General features: G+C 35.2%; 1 protein-coding gene across 2 annotated transcripts in view; it reads right to left on the reverse strand.

Moving 5' to 3' along the window:
- Window positions 1-24,427, reverse strand: part of CDH8 (cadherin 8) — a 141,097-nt gene that overhangs the window by 52,466 nt on the left and 64,204 nt on the right. For both annotated transcript variants that reach the window (XM_071756671.1, XM_071756672.1), the window contains exons 4-7: window positions 23,314-23,433; window positions 10,173-10,340; window positions 6,049-6,236; window positions 3,056-3,309 (exon numbers count right to left, since the gene is read on the reverse strand). In XM_071756671.1, the coding sequence (XP_071612772.1) occupies window positions 3,056-3,309; window positions 6,049-6,236; window positions 10,173-10,340; window positions 23,314-23,433 (730 nt within the window). The remainder of the gene's footprint in view (window positions 1-3,055; window positions 3,310-6,048; window positions 6,237-10,172; window positions 10,341-23,313; window positions 23,434-24,427) is intronic.

Consider the following 24,427-nt stretch of genomic DNA (forward strand, 5'->3'; position numbering starts at 1 on the left):
ACAGCATCCAAAATGAAACATTTTTAAACTCAGCTACATGGATTTTCACGACTGCAGAGAGGTAAAACCCTCTCCTGATTTTAATTTGATAAATATTTGGTACAAAATAAAAAATAAAATCCATAGTGTCATAAACTTAGGAAAACTAATAGTACATTTGCAGTTTCCTTTTCACGATAATGGTATTGTAACTCTTTTTAATGGGAATGCATTGTCAGATCCATAAGCTATACATAAAACATTCATTTCTCTGAAAATGAGAAAAGAATATCTTGGGAAATAATGTCTTTTGAAATTGCCATAAACCCAGTACAGGTTATTGGGAAGTTTTGGTTAGTTTATGGGTCTGCTATGGCAATCATAAGAACAGCCCCACAGTGGTTTAACAGAAGACTTGAAATTATTCTTTGTCCTGCTCCTGCACTATTGATATTGTTGTTATGACTTAATTTGATCTGTTCTTTATTTGCACCAATGTAAATAAGAGCAGAAATCCTTTTTTTGCTGCAGCTGCTCAGATATGAATCACAGAGCTGATACCTCATCAGTGGTAAACCACCATTGTTTATTAATGCCAGGCAGATTGGACATGCTACTTAGTGACAGATAAGTAGCTGTACCATTAGGGAGGCAGAAAACATCGTATCTAGGTTTCTAAGGCCTGCTGTGAATTAAGAAAATGATCAACTGCTGCCAAAGATGAAATCTCTGTCAATGAGAATGGGGAAAACCTGCCACAGTGAAGCTTATCTCTCCACAGAGAAAGGCACTCAAGGGCAGTGATTTATAGGAGGGCAGAGAAAGTATAGGAAGAAAGATTATTACTCGTGCTTTTTCCTATGCACTTGGATCATGCTTTATCCAAGATAACTTACTACTGATAAATAGACCATGGTTCTAAAATAACAACAGAAACATGAAGTAAGTACCACTGGAATTGATACATAGTACGTTAATAGATAATAATCTTTCAAGTCTAATTGTTCTATAAGTCAGAAGGCACTACCCTTAGTAAATAAACTACAGTGAAGCTTTACAACCAGCATAGCTGAATTCACTGCATCCCCTTCCCAAGAGGGATGCACAGGGTCCAGGTGTGATAAGATGTGAGCCACTGAGGCAGGCTTCTAGGGACTAGGCTCAAATAACACGAACTGCTGACCATACTTATTAGTATTAGTAAAAATTGTAAATCCTTTTCACTAGCAGGCTTAAAAGTGGGCCAGGCCCTTAAGCAGCATGCACAGCAGAAGAGCTAGTAAAGATAGAAAAGAAATTTTGCTGTTTATTTTAAAAATATTCTTATCAAAGATATGATATAGTTAGACTAACCTAACAATGTAAAGAGAGAGTTCAGAGAAACAGATAATGAAAGCATAATTCATCTGAACATCACATTATCACTTAGCCAAAGATGCCTCTGTTCATCCAGAATTATGGCATAACAACAAGAAAAATCCCATAAAACATTTGCATCCTTTAGTTAAATCCATCTCTAGGTGTCTAAATTTTTGTGGCTGATACAGAGATTTTAGACTAACAACCACTGCCAAAATTCTGTGTTTGTCACAAGCCATTACTAAATAGTCCCTTCCCATGTTTCTGTAAGATGGGCATGTTCTGAACCAGATATAGTCACAGAATAAACACTTGAAATACACAATCAGAATGAAACATTCTAATTCAAAGCAACAATATTTCCACATTTTTGTTAGACACTGTCGGGTACCAATTTTCTTGAATGGGAAATAGAAATGTAACTCCATTCATGCTCTCTACTTATCCGTGGTGAATATTTTTGCTCCTGTAATGGTAGAATTGTTAACTTAAAATTATTTTACTTTGCCTTCAAATATTTTACATTCAAAACATGAAATTGAACTTTACAGAACTATCCCAGATAATGCCAAATTAATCATATGAAACAAGAAGAAAAAAAAGTTGCGTAGCAAGTTGGACTCTGTATATTCCTTAAACTAGCTATCAGGCCAATACCTTAAAAAAAAAAAAAATCTTTTAAAGTATGGCATATATATTTTTAAAGAAGTTATAAACCACACTGATTAATTACCTCTTTGTTTAAATTTCTTTTCATAAGTAATGATAATAATTTTGGTATGAAAGTATTAAAGTAATATTCTGATTCAGCTCGCACATAGACAGTATTTTGGTTTTTAAAGTTTGATAATAAAGTAAGTATTTTACCTCAATTTTTTGGATTTGGAAATAATACAGAGGCTCAATTTCAGGACATAGGTAGGGTTGTAGCATTGCTTTTTTTCTGTTCACATGACAGTTTTCTAACCTGGCTATCCACCCTCATTTATTTTCCATTTCTATGATGAGATTACCATCTTTGATCATTCTGAGGGCTTCTCTGGTAAGAAAATTTGGTGTCTATTAACTCTTTTTGGGTTGTGTGCTGCAGTAGAATGTGTATTAATCAGTTAATTTGTATAGAGATCTGTAACAGTTAAGGCTACATTTAGCTAGTTTGGACAGGATGATTTAGAAATGAGGGACACTCAGTCTCCAACATCTTCATACACAAATTCTAATACATTAAAACATGTTGGAAATTCTAAATTTCTAATTTTGAAAATCTAAAATATGATATGCAACATGTAGGCCCCTAAATAAAGGTTTAGAATTTGGCTCTGTGACAAAGCTGATGTAAATGACGAAAATTAGGGAATAGTTTAAAGTGGCAGGTTGTAACAATCATCATCACTTTCACAATGCTGAAGACTGCTTGTGCAGGTTGAATTCCCTAAGGTAGTAATGTACAGTGATGATTATTATTGAATTATAGTATTAAATAATTAAATTTATAAATTATTAGATTATTATTCCTATTGTTTCAGAAGACCAGCAAAGGAATTTTTGTGATTTTGAAAATGACCTGAAATGATAAACCTAACATCATAAACCAAATCCTCTATAAGTATTTTCATAGAAATAAACCAGCATGAGAACAGTGTCATACAAGGTATGGAGAAATATACTCAGTATTCTGTCAGTAGGTTTTTCAAGGAGAACTTTAAAACAGCAGTACCTGATGGGACTGGAAGACACGTCAGGGTCATGGGCAGTCACCTGACCAATCACAGAGTTAATAGCAGCATTTTCATGCACTTCCAGTAGGTAAGTAGGTGATGAAAAGACTGGTGGCTCATCAGCATCCTCTACCACAATTTTTACTGTTGCTGTATCCTTGAATGGTCCTCCACTGATGAAGCGAGGATCAATATGAATATTGGCTGCTTCTACCTTTAGTGTATAGGATTTTTTGGTCTCAAAGTCCAGTGGCTGTTCAGAATGACAAAGATAAATGTCTTTTACTAATGGCTGCAGAGAAAGAACACATTAATATAATGCTGATGGATGAAAGATATATACATTCAAGCACACTCAGTGAGTTTTAATGCAATCACTTTCCACTCCCAGAAATCCAACCTGCAATTTTTTAGGTATATATTGATATATGTTTATTACCAGCCCCAGAAAAAACAAGGATCTTTGTCTTCTTGCTTTTCACAAGAAATTTGCCAAAATATTCTCTCTTGTGAATTATACCATTACAATTACAGATCAGATAAATACTACAAATTATTTGGTGATGACTTGACTTGCATACTGATCATGCATTTAATCAGTGTTTTTTGGAGATAAGAAAAAAAATATACTAGTTTCACAAAGAATAAATATTTTATTACTTCCAGAACAATATGAGAAATGTAAAGAACTAGCAATTATTATTTGTTGGACATGAGAGGCATTATGTGGAAAAATGTAGAGCTAATCATATAAGAAAGTACTTCAAAATTCTTTAATTTCAGGTAACTCTGCATTTCTGTTTACAGGGGTAAATGAAGCAGACATTTTTCAGGAATTTCTTAAAACTGAAGCAATTCCTATTTCTGGTTTTTTTGTTTGTTGTTTTGTTTTTGTTCTTTTGTTTTTGAGTTTGGTTTTGGGGTTTTTTTGTTTTTTTTTTTTTTCCAGAGGGAGAAACACAAAACAGATTACTCTATGAATATACCTACTATGTCACCATTGTTTTTACTATTTCACAGATCCATATTAAAACATAAAAGACGAAAACACAGTGGATTTAAAGGAATTAAATAGCAAGTAAAACCAAATCTGTGACACTCTGAATATTAGACTTTTTCATTATAGAAGATTCAAATTTGTGTCTTGAAGCACATCAGTATACTCACTATATAATTCTCTTGTGTCTCACAATGATTCAAATCTCAAAGATGAAAATTGCCAAGCATTGGAAAGATATTAAGATTTGCATTACAATGTCCCTGGGATAAAAAGCAAAGGACATAGAAACTCTGAATCTGCAATGCAAATAGCAGCAAGAGCCCAAATAAGGGCCTTCAGGAAGTCTGTCAAAGCCCTCAATATGTATAGTTTCAAATTTTGTTGATTTTTTTCAGGTAGGAATCATGTTGTAATGGGATTTGGTCTTTCTTACGAATTCTAGTAAACATGAGAAAACTTGGTACTTTAGCAGCTCTTAAATTAGTAAGCTTTTGTAATTATGGTGATATATAGATCAACATGTTCACAACTTGCCAATCAGAGCTCCTATGTAATTTTTTCAATTGCATTTTGTGTGCTTTGTAGAAATAAGAGCACCCCAATACATTTACTTACATTTAATCAGGATATCATATTGAAAATTTACTCTGTATTGTCTAAAGCACATGAATTTATGCTGGAGAAAATCTGCTGGTGAACAGTACCCTCCATACATCATCTACTGTAGTAGAACCAAAATTATTACCGCTGTCAAAATGAATATATGAAACAACATTATATGAGAGACTCAGTTATGAAATAAAGCCAAGGGGACTGGGGCAAAAGGCTAATTGCTTTAGTTTACAAGAGGCCACAGCATACAATAAATAACAGTAAGAAAGATCAGTGATCTATGTAATAATTTTCTCTTTAGGAAAACAGATCTAAATCTAGATAAATCTACATCATTGTATTGTGCGTCTACAACAGTGAGGTACTCACTGAGAAAAAGAAAATAAAGACTTTTGACAGGTACTCTGTCTGATCTCTTTAATTACAGGTACAAGAAGAATATTAATTACTTTTACTTCTTCTTGAAACTGGAATGTCAGGATTTAGGTTTTTGGTTTGTTTTAATTTTTAAAAGAACAAAGATTCCTTCAGAGTGCTCTACGCTACATATTTTAAACCCTCTGTTACCTCTATTTAGTGCTATAAATTATATCCACATTCTTATTCAGAACACAGCATGAGGATCAACTCTCTTCTTCCCCAGAAAATAATGAAAATGAAGTCTGCTATTGATGTTTCTTTGACTTAAGCCAAGTTTTGCTCTAGATGTGATGTTTCTTCCATTATTTCTGTGGGTGGTCTTTTTGCTGTATACATGCAAATGCCTCATCCTGAATACATCAGTACATGTGTATAAAAGGTAACAGGTTTGGAGCCTTATTTAGAGCCCGAATTTGGCACTTTTAATGTGAAACAGTACTGATGTCCTTCATAAGGTTCAGTAAAATCATTACTCATTGAGCAAATAGAGTTCAGCTTGAGAAAAGGTGGAAGATTAAGCCTCTCACACACCAGGTAATTTAAATAATATGATCTGATTTTTTTTTTCTCTGAAAAGTAGCTGACCAGCAAAACAAATAAGAGAGAAAAGGTATTTGATGAATTCTCATCCAAGATTTTATGGAAGTTTACACCATCAAAAAAGCAAATTTTAATCTACTCTTTTCCTTAGGAACCAAGGAGGCAAAATCTGTATGATTTTACTGTGTGGAAACCCAGGTAAGATTAACACATGGTTCGCACAGAAAATACTTCCATGGGTGTCATCTAAATGGCAATTTTGAGGGACATGACTTATACTTCCATTTTTTACATCACTGGCTTGACATCTTATCCATAGATAAAAGAACCCTTGGAAGTCCAGCACCTTGTCATAGAATACAGTCTGGCTGTGTAGCTGCATGTACAATAAACAACTTTTTTAACAGAGATATGATTTACCTTTCTCACTCTAATAATGCCGTCCTGAGTTTGGGCATCTGTAGTAATTTCAAATATATCCATTCCATCTCCTTCAATAATTTCATAGGATGATTTAGCATTTTCTCCAATATCCAGGTCATTTGCCTTCACCCTTCCTATTGGTTCACCAAGAGCAACATCTTCCATTACTGAGAAGTGATAGAGACCTTACAAATAAGAGGAAAAGACTAAACATTACACCTGATTCCAGTATCTCCTGTGTGCTTTTCATTTGTTTATACTTCCCCAATGCAAAGTCTTTAGATGTGCAACTGATACAAACTACGTTGACACAAGTTATTTATTAAAAAAGCAGCAAAATGTGTTCCTTACATAGGAATATTTCGGTTACTGTATGGGAATATTCTTTTCAGTCCAGTAGTATTATCCTGCATTTACCTTGCAGGCATGCTTAGCGTTGGCAAACAAATTTTAAGCTACTTTCAACACTGAAAGTATGCAATATTCTCTACTGCAGACCCCCCTGAACTTACCGTTTTATTTACAGACATGTACTTATATTTCTTATAGAATTCAACTATGAAACTTTGGCTTCTAGGCTGCAGAAAATTAGGCTAATGCTTTAAATATGCCTTATACAATTTTAGATCTTTACTACTTTTTTAACCCTTTTGAATTTGATTTTTTTTTAAAATCCCTTTCACATCACTTTTGTGGTAAGAAACTAATTAAGAAGCATTCAACAAAACTCATTAAATGTATGTTTTAAAGGTGTATTTATATCATCAGTGTATTTACTGTTTGGTCATAGAGTTAAACTAAAATCCACTAGGAAGTGCTGTTCAAATTGTCAGCATTTTTATTTTTTGTAATACTTGCTTCAAACCTTATGACCCAAGAAGTGTCAAAATGGTATTTAGAAATTTTAACATATTATTCTAGGGAAGCATTTTACTAAGAGAAAAATCAAAATACTCATTTTACTAATATATCTCTGGGTTCTTAACAGTACTCTGAAAAACAGAAGACACATTCATGCATTACATAAAAAATTCTTCATGGAGTGCCTCATTTTTTACCTCTTGGTAATTCATGTTTATTGAAGCTACGGTTAGGGCATGATCTAATCAACTGCCGTGCTACTTAGTAATTAAAATAGTCAAAAGGAATTCAAGGGTGGCAGATGAGACAATAAAAATAGTTTCTTGACAAAGAGTTCTGGACTTGTTCTTTTCTCATGTCAGTTGTTCTAAGACAATGTGTGATTTTTACAGTTATGTGCAGCTGGTAGTTTGCTAAAAACAAAATGTTCTGGAGTTGTTGTTTTAACTGTTTGCAAGCTGATTGCAGTAACAACAGCTGAAAGTAGGAAAGAAACTGAAAAATATGTTAGCTATAAACCTAGTCTGTCCCAACATGGAATTTATTTTTTTTAAGTGTTTCTATTAGAGATAATTTGGAGATCATCAAGATTCCTCAAGTATATTCATAATGGCCCACAAACAATGAGCAGCTAAAGCAATCAGGTAACTCAGGAAACTAAATTATGTGTTGATAATTTATACTGCTGTCCTCACTTCATGATTTGAAACTCCAAACACGGCTGATTACACAGAATCACAGAATGTTAGGGGTTTGAGGGGATCTCTGGAGATCATCTCATCCAATCCCCTCTGCTAGAGCAGGATCCTCTAGAGAAGATTCCATAGGAACACATTCAGGAAGGTTTTGAATGTCTCCAGGGATGGAGACTCCACAACCTCTCTGGGAAACTTGTTCCGGTGCTCTGTTACCCTCAGAGTTAAGAAGCATTTTCTCATATTCAAGTTAGATCTCCTGTGAGCTTGTTGGTGACCACTGCTCCTTGTTCTGTCCCTGGCAGAACTGGGCATCTTTGAAATCCCTTGGTTTACACAGCAGCACTCAGTTCTCAGTGCAGTCCTGTGGCAAACTGGCAGGTTAAAAACTTCTGTGACTTACAAAACGCCTCCGAAATTATTTCAAAGAGATCACAGAAGCAGTGAAAGTTCCTCTTTTTCATTTCTAAAACTCAGGAGGCTTACACACTCTGAAATCAAACCATAAATATACATTTCTGTCCTGCCTGGAAACAATAAACCGATAAAACACACTGCTTTCTGAGTTCATTACAATTTATTGTGAAAGCAGCATGTATTACATCTTATGAATTTCTATTTCATTCTGGTTAGTCTCTATTGTAAGTTTGATCCTTTCTTATTTTCTTTTCCAGGCAAATGCAAACTGTGTTTCATCAGTGTGAAAAAATGTTGGAGACTTGATCAGCTCTTGTATAAGGCCAGAGTCATGACTAATCTGTAATGCTAGGCAGCATGCTATGAATGCTTAATTTTAAAAGGCAGACTTTGTAATAACATCCATTACAATATTTACTATGGCTCATTCTCATTAAAGGCAATATATACACAACATGAAGTTATAGGACATGCAGTTTTTTTCTAATGAAGTTACATAATGGTCAGTGTTCTAACAGGGTGGTTAGTTCCAGATGGTAGCTTGAATTCTGCACTGAAATGCACTGGCTATAACAGCTTCACAGACAGTCAGTGACTCTCTCTTTGTTGAAGGAAAACTAATCTACATTTTCCATATAGAAAATAGATTTCAGGGGTCTGCAATGAAGCTTTCCTCATGCTATCCAGTTGATGTATCACTCTATCAAACTGCAGAACAGATATGAGTAAACTGCACAGGGAAAGGACAGTTTCATCTCTGTAAGCATTCAGTCCTGTGCTTCCCGCTGAGATCTCCAGCAAGTGTACCAAGTAGCAACAGTTGTGTTGCTGATTTTCTGAGCAGCTTTTTTCATACTGTCAGGCAAAGGCTTTTTGAGACAGAAAGTGCTGATACTGTACAAAAGCCATGTAAGCTGGTGAAAGTGCATCTGTAGCCAACAGACAGAGCTACAGCACATGGCACATATAAAAGAAATGTCCTTCTGCATTCTGGTGATACAGTTCAGCCAGGGGTCTCATCTATAGATGTTTACATTATTAGGGAAATTGTCATCACATGCTGGAAAATGCTGCTATACAATGTGATATGAAGGAAAAATTTGAGGATTTTGTATTTATAATGAGAGAAAACCTTTTATTGTGCACAGTGTTTATCTGTTAAAAATACTAAAATGTGGTAGTGAAGTACGTATTTTGCAAAAAAGATTTTACCTCTGCTTATTAATTTTATGTTTTAGCTCTTATTTGTACATTCATTTTCTAGATAATAAGAGAGTACCGCATGCTCAACCATAGGACAAACTCATTTCACTCCTCTTTGTGTCTTAAGAATAGGGCCAAAGTGGACTTCAAGCCACACATATGTGGAAAATAATTAATTTTACACTGGGTGCATAAGTTAGAAAAACATGACTCCAATGAAGTAAAAATAATACTATGACTACATGTGAACATTCTACACCCCCAAACCAGGCTCCTAGTACCTTGTAAGTTTTCAGATCAAGCTGTATACCAATAATACATTAGATTTTACCGGTTCCAAAATAAAATTAATCCAGTTGTTATGCTCCTCTTTCTTCTTTCTGTCTTCATCTTTGAAATTTACTGCAAAGCTTGTAGAGAATCTCAGCAGGATTCCAAATCATTTTAACCTAGCCCAGTGAGATATCCATTGGAACCACTGTAGTAAATATGGATTTTGAATTAAATATCAACAACTATCTAAGACTGATTTTCTTTGTTTTTTTCACTGTTACCTAATTAGTCAAACCTTTCTTTTCCTTAATCAGTTATATATTTCTTTTATTGGTGGTGTCACTTGTCTGCATGATATGGAAGCACAGTAACTAAAACCAGCACTTAGAAATAACTGCATTGAAAGTAAAGAAATACATGAAAAAACTCCCCAAGCACTTTTGTGTGGATTTAAGAGGAACAACAGGGAAGACAGAAAGTTGTGTACATTGCTGTGGGCACTATTCCCTCTTTCTCTGTAGTAACAGCTACAGCTGTAGCAACAGCTACATATCTTTACATTACAGACCTAGGCAATATGATGATTTAAAAAAAATAAATCTTGATAAAATACTAAAACCCCCACATTATATTACTTTCTTACATAGAACACATACATATAGTGGCACTTACTCTGTGCAAACTTAGGAGGATTGTCATTAACATCAGTGAGTGTAATTGTCACTGTTGTAGTTCCGGAGAGTCCACCCATATGTCCTCCCATGTCCTTTGCTTGGATGACCACAAAGTATTCTTCTTTGGCTTCTCTGTCCATGTTGGGAAGAGCTGTTTTTATTATAGCTACAATAATGGGGGAAAAAAGTCAGGTACAGTCGCAAATTCAAATTTGCAGCTATTTTAATGTATATATTTCTTCATTGTACACCTACTTTGTCTGTTAGTACCAAGGATAAAAGAAGAATTAGAGATTTTCAAAAAAGTATATTAGAGACCAACTACCTTGATTAAAAAAGTGCAATGAAATACTGGTCTACACCCCAAGAATTAATCATACCTGTGATACATATTAATTTTTACTTTTTTTTCTTTTCCTAGTAAACTTTTTCATTTCTGCCCTACATCTTACTGAGAGCCATCATTTCCCCACAGAATTCATAAACAGAAGACAACCACGTAATAAACATAACCTGTAAACACTGTTAACCATATCCATCAGATTGTTCAGAACATTTTAAAGCCAAACCCATTATTTAATCTATTGTTCTATATAACACATGATGCAGTCCTAAATCAAGTGCCTAAACTTCTACTGGACTATGGCAGCATGTCTTTCAGTATTTCGTTAGCATGGTCACCAGAAGTGCAAACTCCTGAAGTCTCTGTGTTGTCTCTACTCTATAAGGGTCACTTGTCAGACAATGACCTCACTAAGCTGCTGTCACCTTCTTTATTAGATTAGAAGTTGTTTAAAACAGAGAAAAAAAATGATTTGTAGTATATTCAACTATAAAACATCGGTGGGTTGGAATTAAGATGCCTGCAAGAACAGGAAACTTCTATCGATTTCACGGACATCTAACAGAAGAAATACTAAAATCTTTTTTTCTTTCTAAAAATTGTCCTTGTGTTATTATGTTTACAAAATTCAGTATGGAAAGTTCAATACTTAATTTTTAACGGTAAATTTAAATTGCATTCATCAGTCTAGTGATGCCCACCATAATAAAAAAATATAAATCAATTATCCCACTAAACCTAGGGAAAACCACTCTAAATTTTAAATTGAAATACAGCTATTTACTGTGGTGCTTGAAGATTCTTAAGAGGGCTAAGTGTCTCTTGTCATGATCCTGTACTTATGAAAGCTGAAGGACATAGCTGATGGGCAGACAGTGACAGTGATTCACCAAGTATTCGGAATTAATTAAAAAAGAAGGTAAGAATTCTATATTGTACTGCATATTTGTTAAGATTTGCATGTTGAATAGAATGGCTAAGTTGATCACACACACTTGTTACTGGGCTTGATCAGACATTTCCTTAGCTCTCACTCTGTCTTTTACTTTTTTTAAACCTATTCTTTGTTAGGTATTGTCAGGAGTTTCTGGTTGTCAATCAATACTTATTACAAATGTGTTAGCTTTGATTTCTCTTTTGGGAGTAGCATAGCCGTGGAGGCTTCAGGTAGCTCTTTTTCTTTCACCTGGGATAGTTTCTATTAAATAAGCTTTCTAGAAATGACACTCTGGGTGAAATACTGCGATTATCTCTTCATGTTTTTATGGGGAATAAAGAAATGTTCTGGTTTTATCATTAATAAAGATGTATTTTAGCAGATTTTAGAATCAAATTCCCTTTAATATTGTAATACTAAGAATCTGATAAGACCTTCTTTTCATGGCTGAATACAGGACCAAGCTAAAGAGCATGATAATATCCAAGGCATTTAGAATAAATCCTTGCTACACAAACCACCAAACGTAGCATATTAGCAGTCTTGTAACCTACAATCCTGCAAAAGATTTCCATAAAATACTGGGTTGTTGTTTTACATATTTCATAAATAGAAAATGAAACTTCTGTCTTACATCTGCAACTGCCAAGCCAGATTAATCTCTTGTTCCTAAGGAAATCAATAAGCAGTGATTTTTCATGCCAAGAGATGGGGAGTGGGGCTGGGAGCAGTTACAGGTGAGTTGAGAGCAGAGTGTGGGAACAAGGCAGGCAGGAGCAGTGACCCCACCAAGGAGCTGCAGTCAGGTCCAGCCTGAGCCACAGTCTGATGATCACCCACAAGCAAGATCACAGGAACAAGGCAGGTCTGAGGCCAGGCCAGGAAATCCTGCTGGAGGGTCTGGATCCAAGTCAGAACCAAGAAGATGTGCGACTGGGTGCAGCTGAAGCACAGCTGGGGGAGAGCAGTGGAGCCTCAGCCCAAAATCAGCTCCTAAGGAAAAGGAGCAGTACTGCAAAATTTTTCTTTCTGACCAGATAAAGCCAGCTACACTTGAACTTAACCAACTAAACCTGACTGAGGTTGTGCTCAGGACCCTAACAAATATATTGTATCCACTGCTTGTAAAACCAATCAAGCAGCCTTGAAGTCAAATACATGGACGTTTTAACTGTTCTGTACCAACTGTAGGAGGGGACCTAAGTTATTCTGGAAAATCCTGAAAAGTAAGCAACTGTGGAATTTATGAATGAAAACTGGGGGAAAGTAAAGTCCAGAAGATAATAATAAACATTTGTGCAAAATAATTTGGGTAAAAGAATATGGCCATTTCTTCCACAGCATCCTTGGTAAGGAGAGTAAATAGGATTTATTTCTAAAAGTATGTGATAGTTATGACTGGTTTGACTCATTGGTTTACTATTTAAGAATAATAATTATGCATTGAAAAATTATGTTATAAATGAGATAGCCTATAAAAAGGATTCTAGTGCAGAATTAGGGTATCAGAAGTTGGTCTACATTGATTTTTTTTTCACAAATAGAGCTAATCAAATCATCTGTGGCCCTTGTATTAAGCCTACCAAAACTTTCTCCATTATTTTTTATGCAGAGTTTCAATTATTTGGGATTTTTATACCTAATTTACATAGTTAAGTCTAACCTACAGATTACTTGTATAAAGTGCCACATTTCATATTCTGCAGTTTTCTCTGAGACAAGTTAAGTACTTCATACAGTGATGTTTTTTTCTAGACATCTGTTTTTTTTCTCTTACTGTATGAAATGGTCTAGCCCTTGTATTAAGTTTGAAATATATCTACAAGACTGAATACCTTAAAAAGTGCCTAAATCAGAATTAAATTTTCTAACTTTTAAGACATAAGAATCATTTGTTTTTTTTCTCTGCATAAAGATACTGACACAACCTATTCTTTCAGTAGTTTTATACATATTTCTATCTGCTGTATCAGGCCATAAACCTGAGACACTAAGAGTCAAAAAGTCAAGTTTCCATTTCAAATGTAATAAAGAGCTAAAAAGAAATTTACTGATTTAACTACTGCGAGAGCTTAAGTTTTTAAACTTCAGATAGAGTCAAATTACACAGACTGACTGTTAGCACCAGTATTTCTACATTCAGAATCTATAGAAAGAAGGTGTTGAATGTGTAAGTGTAGAAAGAGGTAAGTGTTGGCATCTCTTATGAGGCAAATAAATAAACACAAAAAGGCTACATACTCACATAAGCAACGTGATGGAGACAAAGACAGACTAAGAGAGTTATGCATAGAGGATTTCAAGGATATTTATTTCTTCTTTTGCGTTATTCACCAGTTTTCAATCTATTTTTAGAAAACAATTCAGGCTCCCCAAATAGTATATACCCATATAGCACACAGAACATTAACTCATTGAGCATTCAGCCTGCTGTACTTCAGTTCAACCCAGGAACAAACCAAGAATAAAAACACAATCACTTTCAGCATGTTATGATGGATGAAAATGATCACCAGAGAGTTTAAATGTGTGGGGTGATAAGTACCATAAACTGATGTAAGGCAGGTAGCTGCTTGTTGGATTGTTGTCTTCAGAACAGTTATCAACAGCTTACTGCCAAAGTGGATAGATGGATGAAGTGGTTCATAGGGTTTGTTCTGCTTTTAGCACCATTTGGTAATCATGGACAAGAAGAATTTATCAAGCCTTTGGATGAAACAAAGTTGGAAGAACTTTATCTTAGAGTTCAAACCAGTTTTGACAAACTGGATAGTCTAAAAAGGCAGGATGCAACTCAATCTGGGGAGTAAAAAGTATTTTGTGTGGGTGAAACAATTAACTTCACAATTACAATAGAGCAGATGACTCACAAGACAGAAAAGAACATGGAGTCAAAATGAGCTGAACATGAGTCATCAGTTTTGATGATAAAAATGCTCAAACATTTCCTGGTATATTAGCCAGTATGGTATCTGGAAGAACTGTGGAATAATACTTCCAGTTCACTCACACAAGGAAGAGAGTAGCTGGAACAGTGTGTCCAGTCTTTTTAAAAAATGGTTTATATAGTTAGGGGATCATGAGGAAAGGCTTTACAGTCAAATATGTAAAAACGATTGGAAGCTACTCTCCTTTTCCACTGGGGAAAAGAGAAAAAATGATGAGCCTACAATGTAAACCACAGTTTAACATTATGGGAATATTTTCAAACAGAGGAGGTAAATACAGAGAGAGAAGGTTGCCTGTAGATTTTGTAGTATTTCCATTACTGAAAGTTTTTAAGAACCTATCATAAAAATGTCAGTCAAGAATGAGAAGGGATAAACCTGATCCTTTTTTGGGGCAATGGCTCACTGCACTCCCATTTCCCCCCATATTGTCTAAGAGAAGGCTTTATCTCTATGTCCTCTATTTCACAAACCTTAGCCCTGGGAAAACATCCAATGGACACACAATACAACCACTGAAGAGATACCTGCATCATCATTTGGCTATAGATACTCTGAAGGAAACTGAAAAGTGAGTTGGAAAGTAAAGAAATCAAGAAGCAATCTATTTTTTTATGGAATCAAAACACCCCCGATATTGGAAATATTTTTTTTTTTCTTTTTTCTTATTTTTTGTCGGAGTTGCTTTTCCTAAACAGCTATCGGTGTCACACTGCTCAATAGCAAATAAAACAGCTGCAGAGTGGGATTTACTTTTACAGTGGTCCTAAATGCACACACTGAGCAATTTGCACAATCTTCCTCACAACTTGAATCAGTTAAAATGCACCCCTGTGGACTACTTTCAAAAACCTATTTGGAAGAATATACACTGTCTCACACTGAAAAGGATCAGGGGAAAAGAAGCAATGTGTCAGAGGCTACCGCTGATGAAGAGAAGCAAAAAGAACAATAGAAACATGGATTTGGTTTTCACTTTCTTCTAGATTTTTTTATGGATCTCTTTATGGTAATGCTATAAAAGTACACATAATAACAATTGAGAACATGGAATATAACCAAGCAAGCACTATGAAAAATCGGAATCTGGTTCTGAAAAGCCTTTGTCATAAATCTCAAAAATTTTGATGAAAACTGCCTGCTTTTTCACCTTGGATACTTCAGAACTTTCCCTTCTGCCACCTGGAAGAGCTAAGCAATTGCTTTGGTCTTCCTTCTGTGCTAAAATCTTGGTGGAAATTCTTATTAAATCTAACAGTAATTTAGGACTAAAACTCCTGAAAAATCAATCTTGTCATTTCTTCAGAGTCACGAGAGGCATTCTTTGTATTCCCATGAAGCACACTGACTTCAGTGATGGTCTAGCAGTCTGCAAAAAATGTTCATTTGGAGATCTGTGGAAAACTCATGTAATAATTTCTAAAAATTAATAGGTCATAACTAAATTTCTTGAAAATTAAAAAATTCTAGTACTACGATGGGATACAGACATACCAATCCATTATTTTTAATTCAATTTAACCTTCATAAATTTTATTGAAAAGATTGATTTTTATCATAAAATATTCTAATTTCTGCCTTAGTTCTAAAGCTTTAAGATTTTTATTTTAACAAGACAAGAAAAATACCTGTCGTGTTTAGCAAAGTTGGTTAACTTTCTAGAAAATTGATCAATAACAGAAGTCATCTGAACTACATCCAGATGTAAATGTATTTCAGATCAAAGACATTAGCCATAGAAAAATAATCACTAGGCAAGAAATGGAATACTATTTTATTCAATTTCATGTGGAGTGATTTTGCTCCACCAGAGCTGACAGTGGACATATTTTATAGCCATGCTTATTTTCTTAAATTCTGTGGGGAAAATGGCATTGCCTTTCTGTTAAGCAGAAAGGTGGAGATCAAACATAATATTATTAATTGTCCTGTCTATTGTGAAAATAGAATCATAGAATTGCTTAGGCTGGAAAAGACACCTTCAAGATCATCAAGTCCAACCTCATCCCAACCCTATTACCCTATTCCTGATGACCCACCACTAAACCATGTCCCCAAGCACCCCAACCAGACTATTTTTTAAACACATTCAGGCATGGAGACTCAACCACCTCCCTGGGGAGCCTATGCTAGTGCTTCACAACCCTTTCTGTAAAGAAGTTTCTCCTGACATCCAACCTAAATCTCCCCTGACTTAACTTGAAGCCATTTCCCCACGTCTTGTCATTTGCTACCAGTGAGAAGAGACCAACCCCACTCTCATTACCACCTCCTTTCAGGTATTTATTTGTGAAGAGTGATAATTGTGTAGCCTTCAATCTGTTGTACTTTCTTTTTCAGCCCATATTACTGTCTTTTTTGGTGTTTTCTAATCTTGCTTTCATTCTGAAGCAGACTTGAAAGTTTCCATTGTGTGTAACACTACCTACTACTTACTAGATATATTCTGCTTTAAGAGTATCATATAGGATATGACAGGAAAACACCTATTATAATACAGCCTTTTAAATTCAGATGAACTTGTATTTGGGCATTATAGTATGGATAAAAAGCTTTCATCTCTAACTTACCAACCACTCCCTTTTCCCTGGGACATTTCACTGGCATAGTGAAATGATGGCCCTCTCACCAACTGAGAATGAACACAGTAAATAAACACTCTGCATTGCATTTCTGACCTTGTTTCCTGAGGGTTTTATTTGTAATGATCCTCTAATACCTATAATTTTAATAGACGTTTTACAGAAAGTAGCTCAAGATTCTTTTTCAGCTTTCCAAACCCAGCTGTGTAGTTCAAATTCTTTTCTATAATTCATTCTTTTGAAGCACAACATTACTTAGATATGGAGCCTGTTTTCCTACTCAGCATGAGGAAGTTGGTTAAGTTCATTAGCTATCTTTCTAGAATGATAGAGATACTGCTCTAAAATGTAAGAAATGTGTGGTATCAGCCTTTTTGTTACTACTCTTATTAGATAAACTCCAGAAGCAGAAATCACATTTTTTAAAATGCCAATTTGTTTTGATGTTAAGCCACTTATCTTTACCAACTACAGACCATCGTAACTGTTTTCAAATGTCTCTGCAGTCATTTTATACTTCCTTTATTAATCAGAAAAGACAGCTCTTGCTGCTACCCAATCCTACGTACCTTATCCATAATAGTTGCACTTTATTCTTCTAAGTAAAAAGCAAGAACTCTAGGACTGACCCTTGGGTCTGCTGCACTAGTGGTTTGTCAGTACAACTCTCTTTCCTAATGGGCTGTCACCAAGACAACTCAGAATCACCAAAGAATCTCTGTACAAACACCTTAACGCAACTCCTAAGGTTGAACAGTATGCTTAGTACACAATGACAAGAAAAGGCTTATACCAGTTGGAAAATATACTCTATTTTAGCATTGCGCCCCAAATACATCAAACACTGTCAAGACAGAACTGAAAATGCTGTACAGAAGCTACCAAGTAAAAGACTCCAGAAATCCTTGCATGTGCTGGAGCTGATTCTGCTACCTTGGGATTATTGGGATATTGCCTTACGGACCTACCTTCTGTATGCTGCTGCACACACCTGTCTTCTCCTCTAGGAAGGGAGTTTCCACACCTCCCTTGCAAAGACAGAACAAGAGCTAAGCATCCTAGTTCATGCCATTTCAACTTATTTCAGTGAAAAGTTTAGTTAACTTTGTTAATTGGCTGATATCACATCAGCACTAGTTAATAAAATGAGCAAGAAAGCAGCAGCTCAAGCTGACTAATGGTGACAAAGTTCTTTCTCTACACTAATTCCATGAGGATTTCAATCTAAACTACTTAGCATCTGAACTATTTAGAGCAGCTCTGTTGAACACAAGTTAGTTCTGTTGCTACCAGCTCAGTACCTTCCCCTTACGGTTGCAGATTACTTCTTGTATTAAAACTGTTTTGCATCTAGTTTTAAAATACTACCTTGTCATTTTATGAGTAACTACAGAAACAATCCCCATGCCTCTCTTTTATTAACACCTCTCAAATATTTGTTCGGTGATTTAATATCCTCCTTTAATCACCTCTTATACAGTTTATACAAATTAAGTTCAATAAATCTTTTGTTATAACTCATATATTTCTCCCCTTAGCTACCCTGCTTTGAACTTTCCTCAGTATTTCAGTTGTCTTTTTTATAATGACAGGTCTCCTCAGTCCTGCATGCAATATTCTGAGGGCAGCTTGTGCTATTGCTTATTATACCTACCATTAGTAATAAACCGGACATTAACAACCAGATAGAAGAAACAGTCTGTTACATGAAAAAAAGTCTGTAACTTGAAAGTTGCTTTCACTTATCCTCTTGCTATCTTACTTGATTTTGTTCTGCTAAACTGTATTTCAAAGTCTAGATGAAGGAAGATAACAAAGACTATAAATTAAAATAGAAAATTCTAACCTGACTTCTGCTGAATGCCATTTTCATTTCTCCTAGGCCTACTCATTCATGTTCTGATTTCAGAACCACAGGGTTCAACACCTTGGTCCAGAGAGGGACATATACTAAATCATTAAGAGCCCTCTTCATTAAAGCATGTGAACTTTCACCCAAAGTTAAAGCTGGGTATAAAAAAAAATAAAAATCAATGATTCACTCTCCAAAGAAATACCCACATTCTATTAGGAGAGTCTTTAGTTTTCTAGATCTCCTGACTCATCTGATCATCACAGCTTTGCTAACCTTGGCTTCATATCAAATGGCCATATCCAAGATACCAGTGTATAAAATCTGTTCATAAATTTATATAAGTTAAGAGTTGACACAATGAGCTTTCCAGTGCTGTAAGTTGTTTGGTGTAATTTGCCTTTTTCATGTAGCTATATTTCAGGTATGTGTAGGAGTGATATTATTTATGTTCATGTGAAATGTAAATAAGCAAGACATAGGCAAAAATGTATTTTCTCTGCCATTCCTGTATTGCAGAACACAGTGCCACTTCATATTAGGATCCATTATGATACTCTCATTTTAAAGCTGACAGTCATGATTTAATAAAAAGATTAAAAATGAGAAGTTTACTTCAGCTACTTCTGGCAGACTTAAGGAACCCCCCCTCTACAGCATTTTGTCATTAGTTGGATTCTGAGAGAATATATACAACTTCTGCACCTTTACACATAATACACTCCACTCAGGAAACATGATGCTGGTTACTCAACTGTAACAACAATAATTTATGGAATATATTTTAATCTACCCCGAGTTTCATTACTAATCTGATGTCATCACATAGTAAGTTTAGCCTCTCAGAAAATCTGAATCTGTACCTTTGTAATGTATTATTAATGTTTATTCTCTATCCAACAATCCAGTGGTCATATTAAAATTCACCTGTGGAAAGTGGAAAATATTCAGAACAAGCCATCAAAATAGCATTTACCCTAAGTCATATTCAGAATGAAAAATAACTTCTGAATTACCTTCTTTCATGTGTCTATAACTCATATGGAAGAACTTGCAAACTAGAACTACAGAGGCATATGCATTTTTCATGTAAGGTAATGGAAAACTATTTTTTTATGGGTCACTTACAAGTACTTATTTCTGTGCACCCAGCATTATAGAATTGTTTCAGCAAGGAGGATGGGAGTATTGTCGGAGTTTCAACCAAGAGTGTGATTCAGATAAGGACTACATGTAGTTAATGTCAAGTTAGTAGGAATAAAAAAGCAGAAGAATAAGCAACTGCTTTCCTCTTTTTCACCCTCAGGTGAAGCAACCCTTTATACTCTAGGCATTAAGCCCTATCCTATGCCTTTGCTCCCTCTTTTTGTTCACAGTACAATAGAAGGCAGAGGACTCAGGAGGCATGATTTGGATTATTTTTGATGGGCAGCTCCCAGCACACTTTTAAAACAAAGCAGCAAGGTCAGACAGTCGTTAGTCTGAGCCAAGCAAAGAAAAAAATTCTAGGCAGTACAGTCCTGATGCTGGTAGCTGCACAGATCTAAATCTAGTCTTAATTTCTAAAAAACAAAGCTAATAAAAGGTCATTTATCTAGAAAAATAATAAGTATATCATCTTTAAGTAGCTATACTTTTTCTAACATTTAATGCACTACCATGAATGACAGAAAATATTTAGATTCTGAAGTGGATTGCTTTAACATTGTCCATTTGCTGACTGAAAAATGGGAAACATAACCCCTGTTTTCAAAAATGGAAAAAAAAGATGACTCAGGGAACTACAGGCCAGTCTCTACTCTGTGTCTGCCAAGATCATGGAGCACATCCTCCTCAAGGCTCTGCTAAGGCATGTGGACAACAAAAAGGCAACAGTTTAAAATGTGAAGAGGGGAGATTTAGGCGAGAAATTAGGAGGAAATTATTTCCTGTGAAATAGGAAACAGTTAGACTGCATGTAATACAACCCATACAACTCTCTCTAGTAAACATTATCATACCCTTGCTCTGAAATTCTGGTATTACCAAGAAAATTTGCTTCTAGTTCTTTGTTTTCTGAAATCACCACTTCTTTTCAGAAGAACCACAACTAAAAGGCTGCTTGGTTTTTTAAACAATTTTTTTCAGTCTTTATAATATGTGGCTGCACTTTCTACATCACTACTTGCACCTTGTCTTCTTAGTGATTTGAATTTATGTATATTTATTGTTGACATATCCTGAGCAAATGCTGGAGAGCTCTTTGGAAATTAACATTTAGTATGGCTAAGATTTTTCTAAGGTAATTCATACAAATCTCAGCCACAAGAACACAATCTGCAAATTTTAAAACATTACAAGCAATAGACAGGTCCACCTAATATCACACAAACAATGCTTACTCTCTGCATTTGACAAACTATTTGGTGGGCAGCTGCAGGAGTAGTATGGGAGTTAAACTACAGATGAAGGCCATTACAAAGAAGAAAAAAAGAACCAGAGGATGGCCTCTGTAAATAAACTCATTCAGTTGTAATGGTTGAGAGAAGAACATAATTGTTGTCCTCCATAGTTCTAGAAAAATGGGGAATTTGAAACAAATTATTCATTCAGAAGCAGCTCTTTAATATGAAGCCACTTACTCAGGGACTGCAGCAAAGCCACAGTTGAATTCTTTATGACTAAATTCCTTTTAGAAACTAACATGTCATTTTCATGGTAACTGAACAGCTACTCAAAAGAATGTTTGTATCTGGAAATGAAGGTAGGAGGGGGAGTTTAATGCTAGTGGAACAGGAGAAAAATCATGATTTTCAGGTTCACTAAAAGGCTTTGGAATTTTCTCTAGCTTTCATGATAATGGAAATCACTTTCCTAGGTGATGAGTCGTTACTTCATTGGATGAAGCATAAGGTTTTAATGCAATACATATAATAAAGCTGAGTAAAAATCAACATTTTTTTACATTTGGATATATTCATTGTAGGCTATTTCTGTGTGAAAGAATTGAAAAATCTTCTGTGTAGGTGGAGAATACACTTCTCAGCACCTCTGTGAAAACCGCAGTCTTCTAATGGTGAAGCATCTTTCCTACTAGAAACTGAGAAAGGGCCTACAGCTAATCCCCCTCTAAATAGGGCAGCCAACTCAAGTCACTACTGCATGCAATAATTTGTAATATTAAAGAGAAACAGATCATTATATATTTTGACACCTGATGGTCAGGGGTCTCTTCAGAACCGTGTATGACTTGTTACAAATTAGCCAGCATGAACAAAAGGGCTTCACTAATATCACTCTCTTGACATACGGATTCTTGAAACAAGGCTACTGTACTGTGCTGTGCTGGACTTATCCTTTGTAAAACTATTTTTCATCCAGCATAAAATAGAATTCTGAACCACATTCCAGATAACATTTTCACATTTAGGATAACTGTCCTTCAGCCAGACAAGAATATTTTAATGGATTAATCAATTAATCTATTAATGTTCATCAACCTATTTACCTGAAGTCCCTGCAAGCTAGGGCACTTCTAGGAAAGGGAGATAATTTATCCCTTGCAACCTCACAAGATAAGGTTAAGGAACTTCTGAACTTTAAAGAGCCTAAGAGTACTCTGCTTAATGTTTGTGAGCAAACTTAGCACACTTGATCTATCAAAGCATCCTTTAATATTTCTTTCCTAGCATTTATTTAATATTATTTTTTTAATCTGCATGAGGAAAATAATTTTTACTCCTGCCTTACTCCTTTATTGTTATGTAAATTCAGGTGGGTTTTTTGTATCTTTTAAAATGAGTTATACTTTTCTTCTACTGAGGAGATCACAGCCTCTAAAAACTAGTGAAAGAATATAAGAAACACCATCAAATCACTTAAAAAGAAATGCCAGACATAGCAAAATAGATTTGCTCTAAGTACAACATATATACAGAAAACAAGAGGGAATGGATTTATTGGCAGTTCTGTCAGATTACTTTCAAGACAGGAGAGAAATAAGTCATCTTAAATGCATGCTAATAAAACTTCACACCAACACTCAGTATTATGGTCTGTCTTTCCCCCAAAAAGCCCTATCAAGAAAGAATCACTTCTAATGAAAACCCACAATATATTCACTAAAACATTCCAGCTAAACTGTACTTTCTCTAACTGGATATACTGTAGTCTCATATTGAAAATTACATTATGCTCATTAAATTCCTCAGGCCAAGTCTTTCAGTGCCTCATCAGTTACAAGTCACACATGCACTACCTTCACTTTTGCTTCGGTAACTTCTTCAATATTAGCATCACCATTACTGACATTATCATCCATAGAGATCCTTCTTTGTCTTTTCACATGATCAGGCTGACAGAATACAAGTGAGATGTGCTACAGCCCTGTAATACTGACAGACATCTACTTGCACTCCCAGTTTAAGTATATAACATGAAAGTAGAGAAGCATGGTCACTTGTGTAAACACAACCTAGGGATATTCAGAGTCACCTACCTGTATGTGGCTCAATGGAGAAGTAAGGCTGTCCTTCCAGAATGCTGTAAACCAACTTGGCACTATTTCCATAAACTGGATCATCTGCATCTGTAGCTGTTACCTTAGTAACAAAGGTGCCTAAATAAAAAGAATATAAACAATCAGCGGTTACACTCCTACTAGAAATTTGCATAACTTATTAAAAATGTATTTTGAGAAAGTAAATAATTTCCTTGTGAGTTCTAGGACAACAGTAAGAAAATAAAACATGAGTAAAAACTTTAAATATTACTTGTGGAACATAAACAAAACATTTTCATTCAAGATGATGTATACCAGCAGACTGAATTTCTGTGTAAAAGAAAATTCTTTTTAGTAGCTGTATTATTTAAGGTTTCTTTGTAGAATCCATTTAAAGCAACCTGATAGATCTGTGTAGACTTCAAGCACTTGCAAAGGAATCATATCAAAGGGATATGAAATATGAGGTTAATAATACAATATAATATGTTGCATTTAAGATTTGCAAAATCACATTTCAAAGAACCTTGCCATGTTACAGAGACTGCATAGAAGAACAATATTAAAAAGGCTTCTTTTTTCTTCTCTTGGGTTGCATCCATAATAATGGTCTGATGAGGCCACTGTGATGTCTGTACATCCCCTCAGACAGAATTCAGGCTACAGCCCCACCATCCCAGCAGGATATTCCCTGCAGTTCACAGCTGCTGCCCCATATGGGATTCCAAATATGAACACTGAGGCCAGTGCCTTCTTCAGCTGCATTCAAACTGAAATAGCAGGTCATGTGCTAAGTGTCTGTGGCTGCTGTCATACAACTTGTGTCTGGTGATCTCCTAAAACAGAGGAAGATTGTGCAGAACATCATACAATGGGACATGGCTTCAATAAGATAAGGCTGATTACAGAACAGTGACATTTTTTGTAGGAGTATTTTATCTAGGCTGTTACATTTTGTTACCATGATATACTTTATGCAACAGGGAAAATAAAGAAGTGAAACTGTGGACTTATTTGAGGCTTTGATTTGAAGAGCTGGCTCTCATTTCAAAGGACTTCAGAAATAATTCAATTGCCTGTTTAGGAAGATTTGATATTTAGTGTCTATTCT

Source organism: Heliangelus exortis, chromosome 13 (assembly GCF_036169615.1).
Source record: "Heliangelus exortis chromosome 13, bHelExo1.hap1, whole genome shotgun sequence".
Classification (NCBI taxonomy): Eukaryota; Metazoa; Chordata; class Aves; order Apodiformes; family Trochilidae; genus Heliangelus; species Heliangelus exortis.